A 21,509-nucleotide genomic window follows, 5' to 3' on the forward strand; every position below is an offset into this window, starting at 1 on the left:
TATAGACTGCAAAGAACCTTTTGTATCAGGCAGCACTTTAAGAGACTATGGAATATTGCCAGTGTGCGTCCGATTTTGGAGTCATATTAAAAACTTACTTTCAGCATGTCTGAAATTAAATAATCTGGTTCGCTCAGGTAATAACATTCCTAGCAGCTACCTTTAGGTCTAGAGTAACAATTTAATAATAAGGAAAAACAACCAAGCACTATTTGATGTCTTTTTTTTTTTTTTTTTTTTTTTTTTTTGGCGGCACGTGAGCCCCTCCCCACTGCTGCGGCCCCTCCCGCCGCGGAGCACAGGCTCTGGACGCGCAGGCTCAGCGGCCATGGCCCAAGGGCCCAGCCGCTCCGCGGCATGTGGGATCTTCCCGGACCAGGGTACGAACCCGTGTCCCCTGCATCGGCAGGCAGACCCCCAACCACCGCGCCACTAGGGAAGCCCTTGATTTGTCTTTTTAAACAGAGTTTTTGAATCATGAAGTTAAGTTCTCAGAAAAAGCCATGAAATATTGTCTGTTTGGTTATTGTTCAGAATGTTTGCTGATATATTCCAAAGTGACAATGCAATTTAATTTCTAAAACTATTTCATTTTATTTTTGAAACACAGATGGAAGAGTGTACTTATTTAGATTAAAATAAAGCCAGAAGTACACAAAGACTATAGAACACTAAGTTATTTCTTGGTAATGGCTGCTGCATCTGTCTCCCAGAGGTTTCCACTCCTTCTGTTTAGCCCTCTGATTTCTCTTTTTGGTTAATTCATTCATATTGCTCAATGCTAGAAAATAATATCCTAGAAAACTTGCCACTTTGTTTGCTAGAGCATATGTTTGCTTAGACTTTTTCCTTCAGTACATAAAAAATGAAGAGTATCATAGTATTCTGCTTCCCAGAAGTACCTTTTAAGTTTTTATTATGTGATTTTTGTTTCTGTCTTGATGTTTAAGTGATCCCATGTCAGCATTTTAAATTTCAGGGCACTTACTGCCACTACCAATAATATCTTCATGAAGGGAAAGGTATAGAGTGTTCTCATAGCAAAACTTGGAAACTGTTCTGTTGGCATTGTTGTTTGTGTGCTATAAACAACAAGCTAAAATAAGAAAAATTAGAGAACACAGGGGATAATACGTTCTTCTCTACCTGCCAACCCTTCATCGTCCTGGTTAGGGATATGAACATCAGGGAATTCTCAGGTTTGGCTAAGACTATACTTAAAGTAATTGAAGATCCAGTTGTTATTTTTCTTTTCCTATTCCCTCAGTACTGTCCTCAGTCACATTCACTTTGAAGGTCACTCAGCGAGGTGGTTGAAGTGGAGGAGAGCATTCATGTGGGCCTTAAAGTGAAATTCCTCCCCCTTGTTCCTGAGCCAGCTATTAGAAGTAGTGCACCTGGGGCTTCCCTGGTGGCGCAGTGGTGGAGAATCCACCTGCCAGTGCAGGGGACACAGGTTCGGGCCCTGGTCCAGGAAGATCCCACATGCCACGGAGCAACTAAGCCCGTGCGCCACAACTTCTGAGCCAGCGCTCTAGAGTCCGTGAGCCACAACTACTGAGCTCACACGCCTAGAGCCCGTGCTCCACAACAGGAGAAGCCACCGCAATGAGAAGCCTACACACCGCAACAAAGAGTAGCCCCCACTCACCACAGCTAGAGAAAGCCCGCGCACAGCAATGAAGACCCAACACAGCCAAAAATAAAATAATTAAGTTTAAAAAAAAAGAAAAGAAAGTAATGCACCTCTCCTAACATCTGCCTTGAAGTTTTTTTTTAATTGATAAACTTTTTAAAAATTTTCAACATGCTCATTTATCCCCCCTCTCTCGCTCCTCCCCCCCTCTCTCTTTTCTTGGTGGAGCAGGTGATTGCCCTCTTCACATCCACCTAGAAGCTATTGCTGTTGACATTGGCCACCTATAGGAACTTAAGCAAGTCCAGTCTCTGGCCCACAGCCTCCCTCTTTCCTCTCCCCTTCATGGCGCACCCACTGCTCATGTGCTTATGCATCAAGAATTTTTTTTTTTTCCTTTTTGGTATCACCTCAGCCTTCTTTAAAAATATATAGTTTAGCAAAGTGACCTTATTTTTATTATTTCTAATGTATCTTTATTGAGGTTAATGTTCCTACTCATGTAATGTCATCATTTTCTCTTTTAATTCCTCTTGTTTCTTCCCCATCTTCTATCTTTTCTTTGAGGTTTCTGTTTTTCTCCTTCCTTCCTTCCATCTTTTTACTGAATCTATTCAAATTACCAGGTTTATTACAGACAATGACTCCTTTAATTCCTGCCCTGGCCATATAAAGTAACCAGGAAAAAGACAAGAAAAATCTAAATTTCAGAGCCCAAGAATTGAAATCCATACCTCAGACCATGAAACTTTATTTATGAGGGTTCTGGACTACCACTACCTTAATATATACTATTACATGAAACTTAATATACAGATTGAAGTCTTTAAACAAAATAGCCACAGTTCTGTTCATTCCTGAATATAAATACTGGAGGATATGAAGAAACTCTAGCCACAGCAAGTACCAAGAAGCAGGAGAAGAGTTCAATATACTGAAAGCTCTTCAGAAATAGGGGGAAATTCAGAGGAAGCTGTTATGCCAAGACTCGTGGAACAACTAACAGGTTACATCCATGATGGTGTGTGTATTCCTTCTGTTGCATGCTATTTAGTGAATGAGGTGTTTCACTTTGATTGGAAATTTTCCCAGGTGCAAAGAGTCATAAAGAGATTATAGTTTTTATGCTTACTTGCTTGTGTTCTTGTCCCATGTTTTTTTCAAAGAAGACAGTTGGGTTAATTGAACACATGTCAAAGGCTGACCAGCATTCAGAACAGTGGAGGGCAATTTAGGAGCCCTCTTATCTGGAGCTTCAGAACTAAGTATTAGATTAGTTAATAAAAACCGATTAAAAGAAAAAAGCATTTAAATTCTGTTTCATGTTTCTTAGATGAATCACACCCATGAAACATTATTGATTTCAGTTTTTATTTTATTTGTTGCTTAAACATACTGGCAGTTATTCAAGCATAGAACCCTAGGTATTAATTACTTCCCCAATAATATTAAGTGTTTTCAGTAATTTGCCTTTTCGAGGTTTTTCAAAGCTATTTCATGTTTTCATAGGCAAAAAAACCCTCTCCTTTCCCAGCCACATTTAGCAATTATGTTTAATCAAATTACGTAATTAAAATAACAAGCACAACTTGAAAAAAAAACAGGTTGAGGATCAAACACAACTGACTCACGGTTAGTGTGCGTTTCAGCTGGCAACAAGGAGAATAGGCCTGGCAGAGACCAGCCAAAGTGCCAGGATGTGCAGAGTAGTGCATGTGTTTAACAGGGGGGATGAAGTGTTAGTGAATCAGGTCGTTAGTGATATGGAGGTTGTTTAAGGGAAATTCTGTTATAACTAGGCCAGTCATATCAAAACCATGAAACTATGCACTGTTGGTCTGAGTTACTCCTTTCATCCTGACATACCCCAGAGGTCTTCCTCCTTAGACACGTTCATGATGCTTCCCACCACCCAGGTCTCCACAGAAGATGTTAAAGATGCAATCGATAAAATACTTTATGTTAATAAGATAATGTGAATTACAGGGGAGTCTAATTCCCTGTAATTTTTAACTAGAAACTTTTGGTAATAATGTTCCTGTTTCTTTTTAACCCCTAAGTGACATCTGAACAATCCAAATATTTAGAACTGCCTCAGAGGCTCAAGTTATTTCTCATATCACTCAAAAGAGATGGTTCCCTGTTCTTTTTGCCTGAAGCTTATTTTTATTGCCAGCTCCCAAATGACAGCCCTCCTGGAGGGATTGTCCTTACTGTGACCTGTGAAAGCATACTTAAATGAGGTGGATTATGAAAAATATTGTGGAGAAAAAAAAATCTCATTTACAGATTTAAAAGTTTAAATTCCATCAATATAAAATGGTTATCTGGAATTTTCAAATATACATATACATGTATACATATGTGTGTGTGTATGTGTGTGTGTATATATATACATTTTTTTTTCATACTTCCAGACCCGGAGCTAATTGAATGCATGTCTTTTTGCATCTCCACTCCACCAGAGGTAGAATGTTAGTACATAAAATAGAATCTCTATTAAGATGAAAGTGTCATGAATAATGATGATTTACAATTTCAAGGGTGCTCTAATTCTCTCTAATTACTCATGTCCTTTATAATAACCACACAAAAAATAATGTTTCTAATTCAACATAAGGACAGTCCTGATATTCGAGTGAAATACTCATTTCCTTAAGTTAAAAGATGGTTGTAGTTTGGCCATTGTTTCCTTAAGAAATGTGCTTTTCTTTTAGTTTAAGCATGATTGTGTTCATAGCTAATACACAGTTACAGCAAATTCCTCAAGTTATGTTTTAACAATTCTAATGATGGACATATATCAACATCATCCTGTCTCACAGGTTCTTTCATTACTTAATCTTGATACTTTTAATATTTATATGATAATCCATAACCCTCATCATTAGGAAAAGAAAAATTAATAATTTAAAAATCTTTCTTTGGGGCTTCCCTGGTGGCGCAGTGGTTGAGAGTCCGCCTGCCGATGCAGGGGACACCGGTTCCTGCCCTGGTCCGGGAGGATCCCACATGCCGTGGAGCGGCTGGGCCCGTGAGCCATGGCCGCTGAGCCTACGCGTCTGGAGCCTGTGCTCTGCAACGGGAGAGGCCACAACAGTGAGAAGCCCGCGTACCGCAAAAAAAAAAAAAAAAAAAAATCTCTCTTCACTAGCGCTTAGTGGTCAATTTACATAAATTTTGTGCAAAGTATTAAAACATTGGTATGCATAATGATTGCTATAGGGTATCATTAAGTACTATTTATTTACATAGTACTTTAATGTAATATGCTGTGTAATCTTCAAATCTGCATTTTTTCCGTAGCAACTCACAGACTACTGATTGTGTGCCCCAATAATCATGAAGTAAACAATCACTAAGTGTTTGATTTTAATATGATTTTCCTAATAATAAGTTATGAATCAGGCATTTATTTCTCTTATTGATTGATCTTATTAAATTAATTAAACAAGGAGACCATTAGTGTGATTTGCCTTTTTTATTGAAGTATAGTTGGCTTACAATATATTAGTTTCAGGTATACAGAATAGTGGTTCAGTATTTTTACAGTTTATACTCCATTAAAAGTTATTACAAGATAATGGCTATAATTCCCTGTGTTATACAATATATCCTTGTAGCTTATCTATTTTACACATAATAGTTTGTATCTCTTATTCCCATACCTCTAACATGTCCCCCCTTCCTTCCCTCTCCCCACTGGTAACCACTAGTTTGTTTTCTATATCTGTGAGTCTGTTTCTCTTTTGCTATATATGTTCATTTGTTTTCTTTTTTAGATTCCACATAGAAGTTAAAACATACAGTATTTGTCTTTCTCTGTCTGACTTAGTTCACCAAGTATAACATTCTTTAGGTCTGTCCATATTACTGCAAATGGCGAAATTTCATTCTTTTTATGGCTGAGTAATATTCATATATGTATATATCATGTCTTCTTTATCCATTTGTCTGTTGATGGACACTTGGGTTACTTTCATATCTTGGCTATTATAAAAAGTGCTGCTATGAACATTGGGGCACATGGATCTTTTCAAACTAGTGTTTTCATTTTTTCAAGATATGCACCGAAGAGTAGAATTGCTGGCTCTATTTTTAGTTTTTTGAGGACCTCCATACTGTTTTCCATGGTGGCTGCACCAATTTACATTCCCATCAAAAGTGTTCTCTTTTCTCCAAATCCTTGCCAACATTTGTTATCTGTAGACATTTTGACGATAGCCATTCTGACAAGTATGAGATGATATCTCATTGTTGTTTTGATTTGCATTTCTCTAATAATTAGTGATGTTGAGCATCTTTCCATGTGCCTGTTAGCCATTTGCATATCTTCTATGTACTCAGGTTTTCTGCCCATTTTTTGATTGGGTTGTTTGGTGTTTTTGATATTGAGTTGTATGTGCTGTTTATATGTTTTAGACTGAGTTGACTTTAATGCTTTAGCAGTCTACGTAGGCAAGCACAGACCTAAGCCTGTAAATTCCTCAAGGTTAAGAAATGGAAACCTAAGGACAACCAATCACAAACAGCCAACTAGGCTTTCCCAAATGATGCAACTCCTTAAGCTATAGCTAATCAGATAATTTCTTTGCTTTGCTTCCCCCCTTTCTCTGTAAGTCTCCCCCAAGCTCCTGTTTGTGGAACACTCTTAACCACTTCTTGTTTAGTCCTACCCCATTCCAATCACTTTTTGATCAAATAAACTCAAAATTTTTAATATGCTTCAGTTTATCTTTTAACAATCTTTAATTGGCAAACGTTTCCTTTTCTTCAAAAAGGAATTCTTCCTCTTCCACTTCCCAAGTATTACAACATTTAAAAAACTGAAAGCTTTTCTTTCAGTTTAATAAAATAAGAAAGTAGTTCCTTTTGGCAAGCTGTATTTGTTTACATTTTATGTTCATATTGTTTTTATGTAGTGATACCAGCTACCAGTCAGACCCACACTGAAATGCATTACTTAGGTGCATCACAACTTCTAGGTTGAGGTAGAGAAAAACAATTAGCTATTCATAAAGCTACTTTTAAACATAATTGCTTATTTAATACTAGCTTTTGCCTAAAGTACAACTATAAATACTTTTAAGTATGTTATACAATAAGTATGCTTGAAATGCTTATGGCACTGTATTTTATACAGGGGAATGAGTCTCAGAAAATACTTTTGTATGTAATGGTACTCTTACATCAGATGGCCATACTTAAGTCCTTTTCCTTGAGAACAGAGGAGGAAATGAGAGGAACCAATGATCCCTTCCCCCACTTTGAATATCTTTTGCCAGCACCGATTTGAGGATGAACCTCCTTATTTCCTGGCACTGTTACTCATTCCCCACCTTCTGTCTCATTCCTCTTCTCTTATAGAAACTCAGCCTAGAAGAGTTGATGTGTAATCTTTCATTTCACCTTTCCTGGGTTGATTTATTTATTTGTTTGTTTGTTTGTTTGTTTTTAATTTTTAAAACATTTTTATTGGAGTATAATTGCTTTACAATGTTGTGTTAGTTTCTGCTGTATAACAAAGTGAATCAGCTCTACGTATACATATATCACCATATCTCCTCCCTCTTGTGTTTCCCTCCCACTCTCCCTATCCCACCCCTCTAGGTGGTCACAAAGCACGGAGCTGATCTCCCTGTGCTATGTGGCTGCTTCCCACTAGCTATTTTACATTTAGTAATGCATATATGTCAATGCCACTCTCTCACTTCATCCCAGCTTACCCTTCGACTAGTAAAATGGGTTCCCCAGTCACTGTGGAGCTCAAGAGGGGTTCCTCCTGGGTTGATTTAGACACATGAATTATGGGAAAGTGCATGATGTTATGTTGTACATGTGTTTGGTTTTCAATTTACATAAATGGTGTTGTGTATATTTCATTCTGTTTTTTTCCACATTCTTATGTTTTTAGATGGCTATGTATGAATCCAGTTCATCACTTCTGACTCTCAGAAAGTATGCTTTTATGTATGTGTGCAAAAGCACACACAGACACATGCATGTGCACACATACATTTTATATTTTAAATCTCTATTCCTCTTGGGATAGTCACTTAAGCTACTCTTCTTTGCTAACATAAAAAATTCTACAATAAATATGTGTGTGCATTTCTCATTGAGCACCTATGCAGAAATTTGCGGGGTGGGGGGAGGAATACCCAGGAATAGGTTAATTTTAATAAGGACTCCCGCCATCAGCAGAGGAATACTTCAGCAATACTTGATATTAGCTCATCATTCTGGCTATACGTTGTTGGCTATAAATTGCTCTTTTTATTTAATTTGCATTTATTTAATTAATAGTGAAAATTTAACTATCGGCATTTCCTTTTCTCTGAATTGCCCTTTAATATGCTTTGCTCCATTTTCTGTTGTTTTTTCCATCTCTTTGGAGTGTGTGTGTGTGTGTGTGTGTGTGTGTTTGTGTTTGTAATAACCCTTTGTATATTTCACATCAGTAGTTCTCAACTGAACTTGAAGTACCCATATGTCTTGTGGAGGCAGGGACCACCAAGTCCCATCCAGGAAGTTCACAGATCAACACTATTTCCATAATAATTATAAGATTTTCTTTGCCATCTTCACCGTGTTGACATTTGTACTGTTGCCACAGAACAATGGTGAGTAAAATTGCTGGAGCTTTAGCACAAATCAAGACAGTAGCATCAAACTGTACTAGTAGTCTTTGTATTCACCCCCATTATGCAGACGCTGGAGGCCAAAAAAAAAAAAAGAAAACTCCAGCTCATTTAAGAATATCCTTGATGAAACAGTAGCGATCATTAATTTTATTAAATGCCGATGTTGGCCATGTCTTTAATATTCTGCGTGATGACATGGGAATCACACATAAAGCACTTCTGCTGAGTACTGAACTATGAGGATGATCTCGAGGAATAGCACTTGGGAGATTGTATGATTCGCAAGCTGAACTACCCCCTCCTTATTTGAACATTATGTTTACTTCAGAGAACAACTGACAAACCATGACTATTCATACCTGGATATTTGGCAGATATTTTCTTGAAAATGAACAAAGTATTCCTGCCACATTAAGGAAAACAACTGACAGTATTTGTTGCTAGATATAACTTGAAATTTCAAGGGAAAATTAGAATTTTGGAAAAAATGTAACTGCCAGTGTGAACTTGAGAGCTTCCAGTGTTTTAAGATCTTTTAATGAAATTGGTGGTGATATTAATGAATGTGACTTTTTGATATTATATAATAAAATGTGTAATCTTTTAGAGAGTCCACATAGTTCCGTGAGTCTATATTTTCCAAATGACCAATGCGTGATTTTACAAAACCATGCATGGGTAAAAGACCCATTCACAGTGCAAGAGAAACCAATGGATTTTAACATAACGAATATGAGAAGTTCACTGGTAGATTTCAGATTCCACACTCCAAGTTTAATAATGCTAGATACAGGAGAACTCAAAAGCCTAAAACCTAGTAATTGCTAATAATCCCTGAACCAGTATCCTATGAATCACTTTTTGGTTGTTATTTTTTATTTGATGAAAACAGTACTGATATTTAATTCCAAATACCTACTAAAAGTAGATACCACCCAAGTTGGATGCTGTTTACTCTCTGAAATTCCAGCTCCTTGAGATATATATTCAGAGCTTGTAAATATTAGAGCAAACAGGAATCTTTTAAAACATCATTTCTGATATGACTTAGAGAGAAACATCTACTCAGATTTTCATTTTTTGATTGTTACATAATTTAAGCTTCAGAAAATTAGTCTACAGCTCATCAGCTAAAATTCTAGCAGAGATAATTTGGCCATCTACAAGATAAAAGATAATGAAAACGGAATGTTCAGCAGTATCAAGTGTGGAGTTTGGCTTCCAAAATGGTAGGAAACATGATTCATAGTGTCCACTGTTTATGTTATATATATTAGAAAGATTTAGACTATGAAGAGTCTCCATTTGAAAAAGGAATGCCATATATGATAGTGGAAGAATATGGCTCTTTCCTAGCAATGTGCTCATTTACCTAACATACAGATAAAGTCTCTTTCGGAGGTTACCTTTACCATATCTCACAGTTAATATTACAAAGTCGCCCTTAGAGAACTAGTTGAGATAAAAGAGTAATAAGTAAAATTTACCTTCATGGGGAGTATTCTTTTATTTGTACCTCCAAACAAGAATGGGACATCAAATGTATTCATGTCAGTAATTTTGATGTTTAAGTATTAAAATGAAAAAAGCAAAATCAGATATATGAGTCAACTCACTTCACACTATTGAAGAAAAAAGGAACCACAGGCCCAGAATTTAAAAACAAAAATGTTGTTATAGGTTTGCTTTACAAGAGTGAAATATTGGCATGCTCGCCAGTAAGAGGCTGAGGACCATCCACCCCAGTTCTTTAGCTCATCCAAATTCCAGATTTTCTTTATACATGAGTAAGACAGAGACTCGTTTTATGAACACTAGTTGGGGAAGAACCATCAGAGAGGCAAGATGAGACTTAGGGAAACTCAGAATAGAGAGGAAGGTGGACTGTGCCATGTTAGCAAACTTTCAGAAGCTTGAAAGGGCACTGGCTACATGCAGGATTCAGGATTGCCCTTAACACATTAACACATTTAAAATCTATAAATCCAGGGAAATAAAACATTGTAGGTCTTTTAATGAGTCACAGTGTTTGTCTGGGGTGGGAACTCTTTAATGATTGCTTTCATAGTTCCAATTTTTGACTTTTTAAATGTATGACCTGTTTTTCATCATATAAAAACAATGATTCTAGAGGCACTGGTTTCTTCATGCACATCCTCCGCCATTTCAAATGTTAACTCTTACAGTCCCGTCAAAGAGTGGAAAATCCTTATCACTTACATGAATCTTAAGATTTTCTGGTTTTCTCAGGAAATGGTCTCTGAATTATTAACAATATTATAGTATAACAGATTTAAATTATTCTGATTTGTAATTGGTGGAGAGGAGAGCTTTATAGCGATTTGTCAAGAACATTGAAACAGTACCTTTCTACTGAGCTTAAGATTTTATAGACATCATAAAGGCATTTTAAAGTGAATAGAACAATTTTTAATGTTTGCCCATATATGAATAAAGTATTTTTCTTACATGGTAGCATTTAATGAATGATTATGTTCTGTCAAAAGGAGACTTCTATTTAAATATGAGAAAAATGTTGAAAATTTTATTAGGTGACAGTTATGCTGCAGCAAACTATTGTAGGGTGATTTGGAATGGGAAGAAAATATCAGTTAGAACATCTCCATATAATGAAATGAGAAGTATTTGGTGAAAAACCCTCCATGACCAGTGTGTACTTACACAACCCATAGCAGAGACTACAGTATAAAGATTGAGAAACTGAAGATACTTTTGTACTTGTTTTCTGCCATCATTGTTGTCTTTACCTTTTCTTATTCTAATACTCAAAGTTCTCAAAGAGGTTTGCATGTTTTATTTTAATGGTAATTTCTTGAAAGCTAAAGCAGTTGAGATACATTAACAGTTATATTGACATTAGTTTCATAGTAATGTCATTGAGGTTATTTTGAGAAGATAACATTCTCATTTTTCACTTTGCTAACTCATAATTACATATCATAATCAACCAAATACTTTCAGTACTTATATTTTGGGGACACATTGCCCTTTTCAAATCTTGTTCCTACATATTGCTTTACTTAAAAAAAAAAGTATACCATCAGAGAAAGGCATTTTGAAGCTAAGCTTGATATATGCTTGTTTTGTATTATTTAAAATTTTTACTAATAAATAAAAATGTTCCATTTTCAAATTTGATATCATCAGCATCGTTATCCTGAAAGCAATGAAATTATAGTTGATTATGCCTTGTCTCCTCAGATAAATTTACAAAGAAAAATGAGAGTTACTGGTGTGATTACTCAAGGAGCCAAGAGGATTGGAAGCCCAGAGTATACAAAATCCTACAAAATTGCCTATAGTAATGATGGAAAGACTTGGACAATGTACACAGTGAAAGGCACCAATGAGGATATGGTAAGACTTACATGACATTATTAATTTGAAAGTAAACTCCCATAAATGATCATGGATTACCAAATGATTACTGAATATTCAACAGAAGTCTTATGCTGTTGAAAATAAATTTATGATTCTTTTAATTGGACCAGTGGTGTGGAGAGGGTACAGTGTTATCCCAAATTATCAATGTACAGTAGCTACCTTTTAAATCTTTCTCAGATTTTAACTGGTGGTCCTATAAACACTTTATCACAAGGTTAGCATAGTCCTGTGTATGAAATTAAGTTTTATTTTAACAACAGTCAGCTTTCAATTTCATTTTATTGCTTTGACAGATTAGCACTCTCCTTAATCAAATAAATACAGATCAAAACTATTATTTTTAAAGAAAAAATATAATTTTTAAAGAAAAACACCAAGTTATAGAAAACATAAATATCTTTATATACTTCATATTGGAAGAAAATTTTGTTATTTAGCAGAATAAAATATTTTAGAAGAAATGGATATAATATTCTATGTATCCTTTGCCTTTTCATATGATATTTCTAATTTTTAAATTAATTTTACCCCCAATTTTTAATTTAAAAAAATCAGCACTGCACCTCATTCCATTTAAAACTGAGTCATTAGACTAGACTCTCATAGATTTTATGAACGATTTTTAAAGTTACCTTCTTAAATGAATTTAAATAGGTTTTCTGATTACCAGGTTATGTAGAGGGTAAAATGAGAGTGAGATTTAAAGGAATTAAAAATAACACATTTTAGCACTTAAGTTTTAGAGAGAAATTAGCTTTTCACTGGAGATATATATGAAGACTTAGGAGTCTCTTATCTGGGACAGACTGATAAGGAAGTAATCTTGAGGAATCAGACCCTAAAATGTCATAAATTTGATCACAGTATTAGAGAAACTGAGTGATCAGGAAGCAATAGTGAAGACTCGTTCCTAAAAACAAAATGAAACAAAAAAACTATAATTACTAAGTAGCAAAATGAGCAGACAGACCCCTGTCCCAGATTAAGTTGAAAGATTAAGGTAGTCTGAAGGACTGGCCTTAAATTGAAATGACCATCATAGTAGGGTATAGATTAAGCCATAGGTCACAGTGGTTTACAGCTTTAATGAGGATTCTGTCTATAGGTTTGTTGGTTTTTTTTAGGGAAAAAAGCATAATATTTTATTTATATCAATAGAAGAAAAATAAAATACTAAGGTTGCAGAAAGGTATTAAATATTGAATTTACAGAAAATTATATTTATATTCACTCCTCATGGCAAGGTGCTTTCTAAATGCTCCAGACCCCTGGATTATTTAATCCAATCTTTGAGAGATTACATTGTGTATGTAGGATATAGGGTCAATATATGAAAATAGGTTTTTAAAAAAAGCTGTTGCAATTAATAATTTTAAACTCTATGTTATCTCTTTTCATAGGTGTTCCGTGGAAATGTTGATAACAACACACCCTATGCTAACTCTTTCACGCCCCCCATAAAAGCTCAGTATGTGAGACTCTATCCCCAAGTTTGTCGAAGACACTGTACTTTGAGAATGGAGCTTCTTGGATGTGAACTGTCAGGTGAGTCTCATATTATGTATTTCTGTACTCTCTTTAAAGGAAAAAAAAGTACATTTGTATGTAGTGTGTTATGAACTTGCAATTTTTCAACACTCGTAGATGTTCATTTCTGCTACAAAATGTCTAGGGCTTGGTTCAATGAGAAAGAGAGAGAGAGAGGAGGATAAACAAGTTCTAAAACATGCTACAGAATAGAATTAATGTAGAAGGGCAATGTATTTCTTTGAGTGGTCAAAGAAAGTACAACAAATTTTCATTGGAAACTTTTGTCAAATATAAATGTGCCTTCTTGATTTTAATAGTAACTATGATTTATGTTTTATGACAAAATTTCAGTAAAAACTGGAATCTGCCTGACCTCTTAAATTGCAGTTACATTTAGGCTATACGGCATACAAAAGTAAGCTTTATCTTTGTACATCTACCATAAGAATTTAGTTTTGTCTTTTTTTTTTTTTTAGGTTTTATGAAACATGTAAATTTATCATTGCTTCCAAGGAGACAATACTTTACAACCAAGATTGCCACTATAAATTCATTCTTAGATCATTCTTATCTAACAACCTGCTTATTGTACGAACAGTGGTTTTCGAACACAAAGATAATCTATCAAGGGACTCAGATATAAACAGTCCTTGTCTTCCAGGAGCATCAGGACTAGATATAAAGATGAAGACTTTATGAGTGGATCTCACAGTTATTCACTTTCAATCTAGCTAGATTCTGAACTAAACAGAAAATCTGTCTAGGCATTTCACTGTGCTATATTTTTGGTGGTTGTTCTTATATTTCTGTCATCAACATTTACAAACTATCTTTGCCACTTTGGCCTGAGATTTTGTTCAAACCACTGTGTTTTTAAGAAAACTAAAAATTCATGTGTGCCCCACTTTTTAGTGTAACCTCCAAGTATGAGAGACTTTTGTCATACTTACAGAAGTGCCGTTTAGTTTAAAATAGGACACATCCTTGCAAAGAGACAACTGAGAGCTTTTTATTCATTTCAAACTGTTGCATATAGGTTAAAATGCACACTTTATCTATTTCCCTTCTTGTGTTTATTTGTGATGTTAAGAAAGGGAATGATTTTCAGGGAAATAGAAGTTACTATTAAAAAACAACCAAACTTTAAATGAACCCATTACATTCAAAGGAGTTAGAGACATTTGGGCAGATGAGTAAATCTATTGATATTTTAAGAATCACATTTTCATATTATATATGGCTGTTTTTTATGAAGCAATCAACATACAGTTTTAGTACCATTAATTATCATAATGGGGATGTTTTCCTTATTTTGGTAATTTGAACTGGCTTATTGACTACCAGTAAATCTCAGCAGAATTATTGCTGCACGGTGTTTATATTGCATGCCACTATATCACCACAGGCCAGTGTCATCAGTAAGTCATTCATCATAAAGCAATCAAGAGGAAGCCACCATATGATGAAGTTTGCTCTTAAGTCCCATGCTTTTTAGTTGCTACAACATCGCCTTCCCCAATTTTTCAGTCTTTTGATTCATGAGGGCCAGTCTCTCAGACATGGCACAGTTACACCCCTAAGATATGAATATATTTTACTTTCAAGTTTGACAAGAGGTTACACCTGACCCTTTACAGATTTTTATGTTTTCAAAAAGAAGCCACACCTCATCTCCCAACCCCACAAAATGATTTTGAAAGTGTATGCAGAGAATAATATCTCTTAATGAATGCTTATGAAAAAATAAATAAAAATTTAAAAAACAATGAGACTTCCCTGGCAGTCCAGTGGTTAAGACTCTGTGCTCCCAATGCAGGGGGCATGGGTTTGATCCCTGGTCGGGGAACTAAGATCCCACATTTTTTTGGTGTGGCCAAAAAAATTAATAAAAATGTAAAGCTAGGGCACCACCTCACTTTAGAAATAATCAATTTTGTTGTTAATACCTCATTTTGTTCAGGTGCTCTCCATGTTGGTAAAAGAGTTAATTTATACATATAAAAATCATATGGATGAGAAGGGAAATTGGTGGTGTGAGGCAAATTGACAGAGAGGTTAGCTATAACACTTGGAAATAAACATTAGTAGAATGTACCAGACTATTTCCCACAATCTAGTGCAACACTGTAAAGCCCAAGGCTGCCTTATTGTATTCAATAAACTGTTATAAGAGCTGTCAGCCTGCCTAGAAGATAGCAGTTAATCTTTTTCCAGATACTTACAAAGAAAATTCCCCTAAATTCTCGAAAGAGATATGATTTAAGATGTTTAGAATGAAATGGATCATGACCGTAATTAGTAGAAGAATAGTCATTCATTCATTCTTTGAACAAATTATTCAGCACTTCCCTGGGCTGAGTACGAGGCAGCAGAGTGGGTAATGAAATGAATTCTATAACTAAGCAGAAATGGTCAAAGTAAAGGTATGCCTTTTCTATCCAATACTTCAAAAACTGTGTTACATCTCAAAAAGGAGAAAAGCAACTTTGTGTCTCTTTCCTTTGTGTCTCTTCTGCAAGCCAAGCAGTTGTACAAAGATTCCAGTGGCAAGGTGGGGGGCTGGTGGTGATAATAGAAGAAAAAGTCAGAAATCCATAATACAGACAACGCACGTTACCTTAGAACTGCTTGAAGATAGAGCATGCTATTAAGACTTTAGAACTTTCTAAAGTCTTTGAGATTTTTGTCATGAAACTTTTCTTTTTCAGAATTTGTATTTAGGATTTAGAACTACTTATATCATGAAACTTGGGGTATAGGTCTCCTATGCCTGCAACTCAACAAAACTTGAGCTAAGACATACAATTGGCTAGCCCTCTATGTCAGTCTCTGTCATGTTTGCATAGGATAGGAATTTCCTAGAAGGTGGAGGTGAAGGCAAATATGGAGGAGCTTCAAGAAGGAAGACTTGATCTAGATCGACTAGAACAGAAAGCAAGTAATTGTAATTAAGAATTATATTTATCAGTGAAAAGTTCTAAACCACCTCTCTTAGAGCCTGGACTGAAAATGGTCTAGTTTCAGAAATTGCAACCAATCATAAGATATTCTTTAATACTCACTGGTTTGCTAATTTGGGGACTTAATACTGTCATCTGTTGGAATAAGCTTTATGGAGATAATAAAAATATCTAGTATTTACTGAATGCTAGCTATATGCCAGCACTGTTTCTAAATATTTCATCAACTAATTTCTTAGAAGACTTTTTAAAGATAATTTTGATTATTATCACTATTTTATAGATGAGAAGACTGAGGCACAAAGCAGTTAAATAATGAGTACAAGGCCACACCGCTAGTATGTAGGGCATTAGCAGAGTATGAGGAGATGACATTGATCAGAGAAGTCTCCTATTTTATCTTGGCTTTCTTGATGATCAAACTTACCTGTGTGTTCCTTGGCCAAAAGGTAAAATTTTACATATGGGAGACTCAGCCTCTGGCTAATATGATAATAGAATCATACTTTCCATTATAAGCTTTGTGAATGTAATTTTGTCACAATTGCAATTCAACATTGGGAAATACTGTATATATGTACATACATACATACAAGATTTTTCAAGGGCAAACAAACCCAAATTCTGTATCATGTCAAACCTGAAAATATATGTGGCAGATTTGAAAATCTTCAAAAAATATCCAATACTAGAGGTTATGGAGTATGATTAAAACATAAAAATTTATGAAAAGTCTTGTCCAGTAATGGTTTTTGCTAGAATTAGCTTATTTTTTTTCTGTTATCTGTTAGTTTAAATTCTACACTAGCACAATGTGAGGTATATGGTATATGCTGAATAAATATTAGTTTCCTATCTTCCAGAAGAAGCCATGTTGGTATTATAAGAATCAGTGATAATGATGAACAGGTTTCTTAGAAAACAAATGCTGTCCAGTTTAGAATATACCATTGGAGCAGTTTGTGAAAGTGACCTTGTACTGAGGGAATTTTCATTTTCAGTATTATGAAAACAAATAAAAGAAAACCAAATATCCTTTCTGAGAAAATGTTCCATTTTTAAAGACAAAATGGAACTCTTGAAAACCGGGAAACCGTCATGAGGTTATCAGTAATAAGACAGGAGAGAGCATTTCAACATTACTTTCATTTTGCAAAATCATCTATCACAGAAAAGTAGTTTGAATTGTCTGTCTTGTTTTCAATTTTTCCAAAATATATTCAGACAAAATAACTTGAATTGGTTATCTTGTTTTTTGATTTTTTTTCCGATTTATTTCTGATTATAGCCTTTTTTTGAATTTAGTTGCTCTCTCTTTGGGGAAATGAATAGCATTATGCTTAATCTTCTCTTGCCTATCCAAAATGAATGCAGAAAACTTCCCAGCATGATAAACTATTTTTCTCATAGAGCCCTTATCATTTTCTTCCAGGCTGTTCTGAGCCTCTGGGGATGAAATCAGGACACATACAGGACTATCAGATCACTGCTTCCAGCATCTTCAGAACTCTCAATATGGACATGTTCACTTGGGAACCAAGGAAAGCTCGGCTGGACAAGCAGGGCAAAGTGAATGCCTGGACCTCCGGCCACAATGACCAGTCACAATGGTTACAGGTAATATTTTCTAAAAATGTCTCACTACCCACTTTTCCTCTTCCTTAGAGGATTTCCTGTTGGTTAGATAAATATCGGAGTCATTATCTTCATACTAGTTTAAATGCGCCTTCCTCTGTGGCTTAACTAAATGGGTAAAACAAAAATTCCTTATGAATCCGTTTTCATGTGTTATTTTTACTCTGATGTTGATTTATAGATGCTACTGTGAGATTGGTGCAGCAGGGTGGACCAAATCACACTACATATAGGTCAATTTGATTGATTATGAGAGGATTTGCATTTTAACCCTCATCTATTCTAATGCTTTGTGTCAATATTGGTTTGAAAGCATCACAGCAGGAATCCAAACTGCCTCGAAATCATGCCACTGACCAGCAGATTGTTCCCATAGAATCATGACTCATGACTTATTAGCTCTTTATCTGTGGTTGCTAAGCAATGGAGCAATTTGATTACATTCTCATAAGAAAGCTTGCTTGTAGAAGGAAAGTATAGATGTTGCAGTCTGTTTATCATTTGCAAATGAGGTAAGATTATAGTCAGTGCTTCTTAAAACAACCTTCTTGAAGCGCACTTATTTGTGGAGTACTTTTAAGTATACACATATTTGTTAATGTCTTCTGTAGCAAAGAAAAGTAAGACAGCTTAATTCTATAATGAGGTCATTGTATTTGAAAGATATGTGTTCTCCTCTTATTGATTTTTATGCTGCATGTATGAGTTTCAAAACTGTGGTAATTCATTGTATTTCGGGAAATCATGAAAACAATTACAATAGCAAATGTCACCCCTCATCAAACCAGATTTGCCACATATGAAACTGTTCTTACCAAGTCACCTGAAATTTCCAATAGTCTCTTCTTTCTTGACCCTACTTTTCCCTATTCTTACAGAAATATTCACTTTTTTTTCTTTACTGTCCCCTAACATTCTACCTGGATCTTTATTGATCTGAAGCTTTATTTAGTTCTTTCATTACCATACATAATGGATAATTATGTATGTCTTTCTCCTTTTACTATTCTGTGAACTTTTGGAAGGTAGGCTTTATATATATATATATATATATATATGTATATGTATATATATGTAATACAGGACACATTTATCATCCCAGAACCCAGCCTCATGTCCTTGCCTATATGTAGCAGTACTACTAAATTAAATCATTCATTTGACAAATGTTTGTGATGTACCTCTGAAGCATCACATACCATGATAAATAGTGATTGCACATGAGTGAGCAACACACTATTCTTGCTCCTAAGACATTACCTCTTTCATAAACCATTCCTTTCATTTGGTTTGCATGACACCACACTTTGTTTTTCTTCATCCGTCTAGCCGCTGCTTCCCACTGTCCTCCAGGCCACCCTTCCTCTGCCTGTTAACTTCCTGACAACCTCATTTTCACCAACTCCACACACTCACATTAGCCAATTTAGTGAGTACTGTTTATTTCAACTACTGAAAAAAGGATTCAACTTCTCTAAAATTCTTTCTCTTCTCACCATCCCCACTGCCACTTCCAGGATCTAGTCTGCCACCCTCTTTCACCTTGGTTTTTCAGAAGCCTCCTAACCAGCCTTCTGGTTTCTGGTCTGACTCTCTAAAAACCTGTTTCCCAAATTGTAACCTGTGTGATTTTTTTTCCCTAAAATGTAGATGTGATTCTTTTACTCCTTTATTTAAACCCTTCAATTGTTCCCCATCAGCCTCAGAATCAAGTGCAGCTTCCTTAAGATAGCCTAAAAATCTTGGCGTGATTTGGCCTCAATTCACCTCTTAACCACACTTCTAAATTTGCTTCAGTTTCTCAAACCATACACTACCTCTCTCTTCCCCTTCCGTTATAAATGTGCTCTTCCTAGAGGAAAAGAATGGAGACAGCACCACTGCCCAGAGCATCCCCAACCTTCTGTTGGTTAAATCCTTCAACTCTAGTTTAGATGCACTTTCCTCTGGGAAGGCTTTGCTGCCAGCTCCATCCCACACCAAATCTGGCTTAAGTTCTCATCTGGATACTACTGTGTCCCCTGTAATTCTCTCACTGTCACATTATCACACTCTATTGTGTCTTCATGCTACATTATTTGCTCCAGGAAGGATGGAACCACGTTTGCCTTTTTCTACTTTCTCAGTCTGTTGTCCAGTACCTAACTAAATACCTGTCACAATACCTGACATGTGGTAGGCATTCAATAAGTACTGTTTTTGTTTTACTGAAGTATAGTTGATTTACAATATTGTGCTAGGTTCATGTCTACAGCACAGTGAACATATTTTTTTTTTCAGATTTTTTTCCCTTATAGGTTATTATAAAGTAATGAGTATAGTTCCCTGTGCTATATAGTAGGTCCTTGTTGGTTATCTATTTTATATATAGTAGCATGTATATATTAATTCCAACCTCCTAATTTATCCCTCCCCCATCCCTTTCCTCTTTGGTAACCACAGGTTTGTTTTCTATGTCTGTGGGTCTATTTCTGTTTTGTAAATAAGTTCATTTGTATCTTTTTCTTTGCTCTAGATTCCATATATAAGCAACATCATATGATATTTGTCTTTCTGTGTCTGGCTTACTTCACTTAGTATGATAACCTCTATGTCCATACATGTTGCTGCAAATAGCATTACTTCATTCTTTATGGCTATTTTCCATTGTATGTATGTACCACATCTTCTTTATCCATTCATCTGACGATGGACGTTTAGGTTGTTTCCATATCTTGGCTATTGTAAATAGTGCTGCAGTGAACATTGTGGTGCATGTATCTTTTCAAATTATAGTTTTCTCCAGATATATGCCCAGGAGTAGGATTGCAGGATCATATGGTAACTGTAAGTTTAGTTTTTTAGGGTACCTCCATACTGTTTTCCATAGTGGCTGTACCAATTTACATTCCCAAAATAAGTACCATTGAATGAAAGAATGAGTGAATCGATCAAAGTACTATTCAATTTAGTGATTTGGGCCTAAAATGCATATAATTTGCTCTGCAATTTAAGAGATCAACTGCTAATATCCTCAAAGTTTTAAGTAATATTTGAAAAATAAATCTAAAATTTCATATTAAAGGTCTGGCCTTTTTAATAAAGGAACTAAATTTTCATAATTGATAGGCTTTATGAACTTTTCAAGTTCTTAATTAGAAGAAACCATGGAAAATATCCTTTCCGTTTGTTAGACTTGAATGGTGAAGTTAAACTTGTTCTTTGTTGCTGTATAATATTTTTAAAATTGAAAACATTTCAGTCATATCTAAGATTAACTGGGTGTGGCCAACATTATTTGTGAATCATAATGCCATGTGGAATAAGACAAAATATTTTACACCCCATAAGTAACTCAGACAGGCTGGTAGACTCTAGAAATACCCACATAACGGTATTGCCAATGGCAAATTTCTTTAGAAAGATCAAAATAAAACAAGTATTTTTACATGAATCAGGGTGTAATGTTCAATGCAAACCTTCATCCATCACTTTTTTTTTTTAATTTATTTAATTTTGGCTGTGTTAAGCCTTCGTTTCTATGCGAGGGCTTTCTCTAGTTGCGGCGAGCAGGAGCCACTCTTCATGGCAGTGCACAGGCCTCTCACTATCATGGCCTCTCTTGTTGCGGAGCACAGGCTCCAGACGCGCAGGCTCAGTATTTGTGGCTCATGGGCCCAGTTGCTCTGTGGCATGTGGGATCCTCCCAGACCAGGGCTC

At 35.5% G+C, this 21,509-nt stretch overlaps 1 protein-coding gene across 3 annotated transcripts in view; it reads left to right on the top strand.

Annotated features, from left to right (window-relative positions):
* EDIL3 (EGF like repeats and discoidin domains 3) overlaps positions 1-21,509 on the top strand; it is a 438,162-nt gene that overhangs the window by 288,346 nt on the left and 128,307 nt on the right. For all 3 annotated transcript variants that reach the window (XM_082623484.1, XM_082623486.1, XM_082623485.1), the window contains 3 exons: positions 11,503-11,658; positions 13,086-13,230; positions 17,608-17,792. In XM_082623484.1, the coding sequence (XP_082479610.1) occupies positions 11,503-11,658; positions 13,086-13,230; positions 17,608-17,792 (486 nt within the window). The remainder of the gene's footprint in view (positions 1-11,502; positions 11,659-13,085; positions 13,231-17,607; positions 17,793-21,509) is intronic.

The sequence above is a fragment of the Mesoplodon mirus genome (assembly GCF_964341445.2).
Source record: "Mesoplodon mirus genome assembly, chromosome: 5".
Taxonomy (NCBI): Eukaryota; Metazoa; Chordata; class Mammalia; order Artiodactyla; family Ziphiidae; genus Mesoplodon; species Mesoplodon mirus.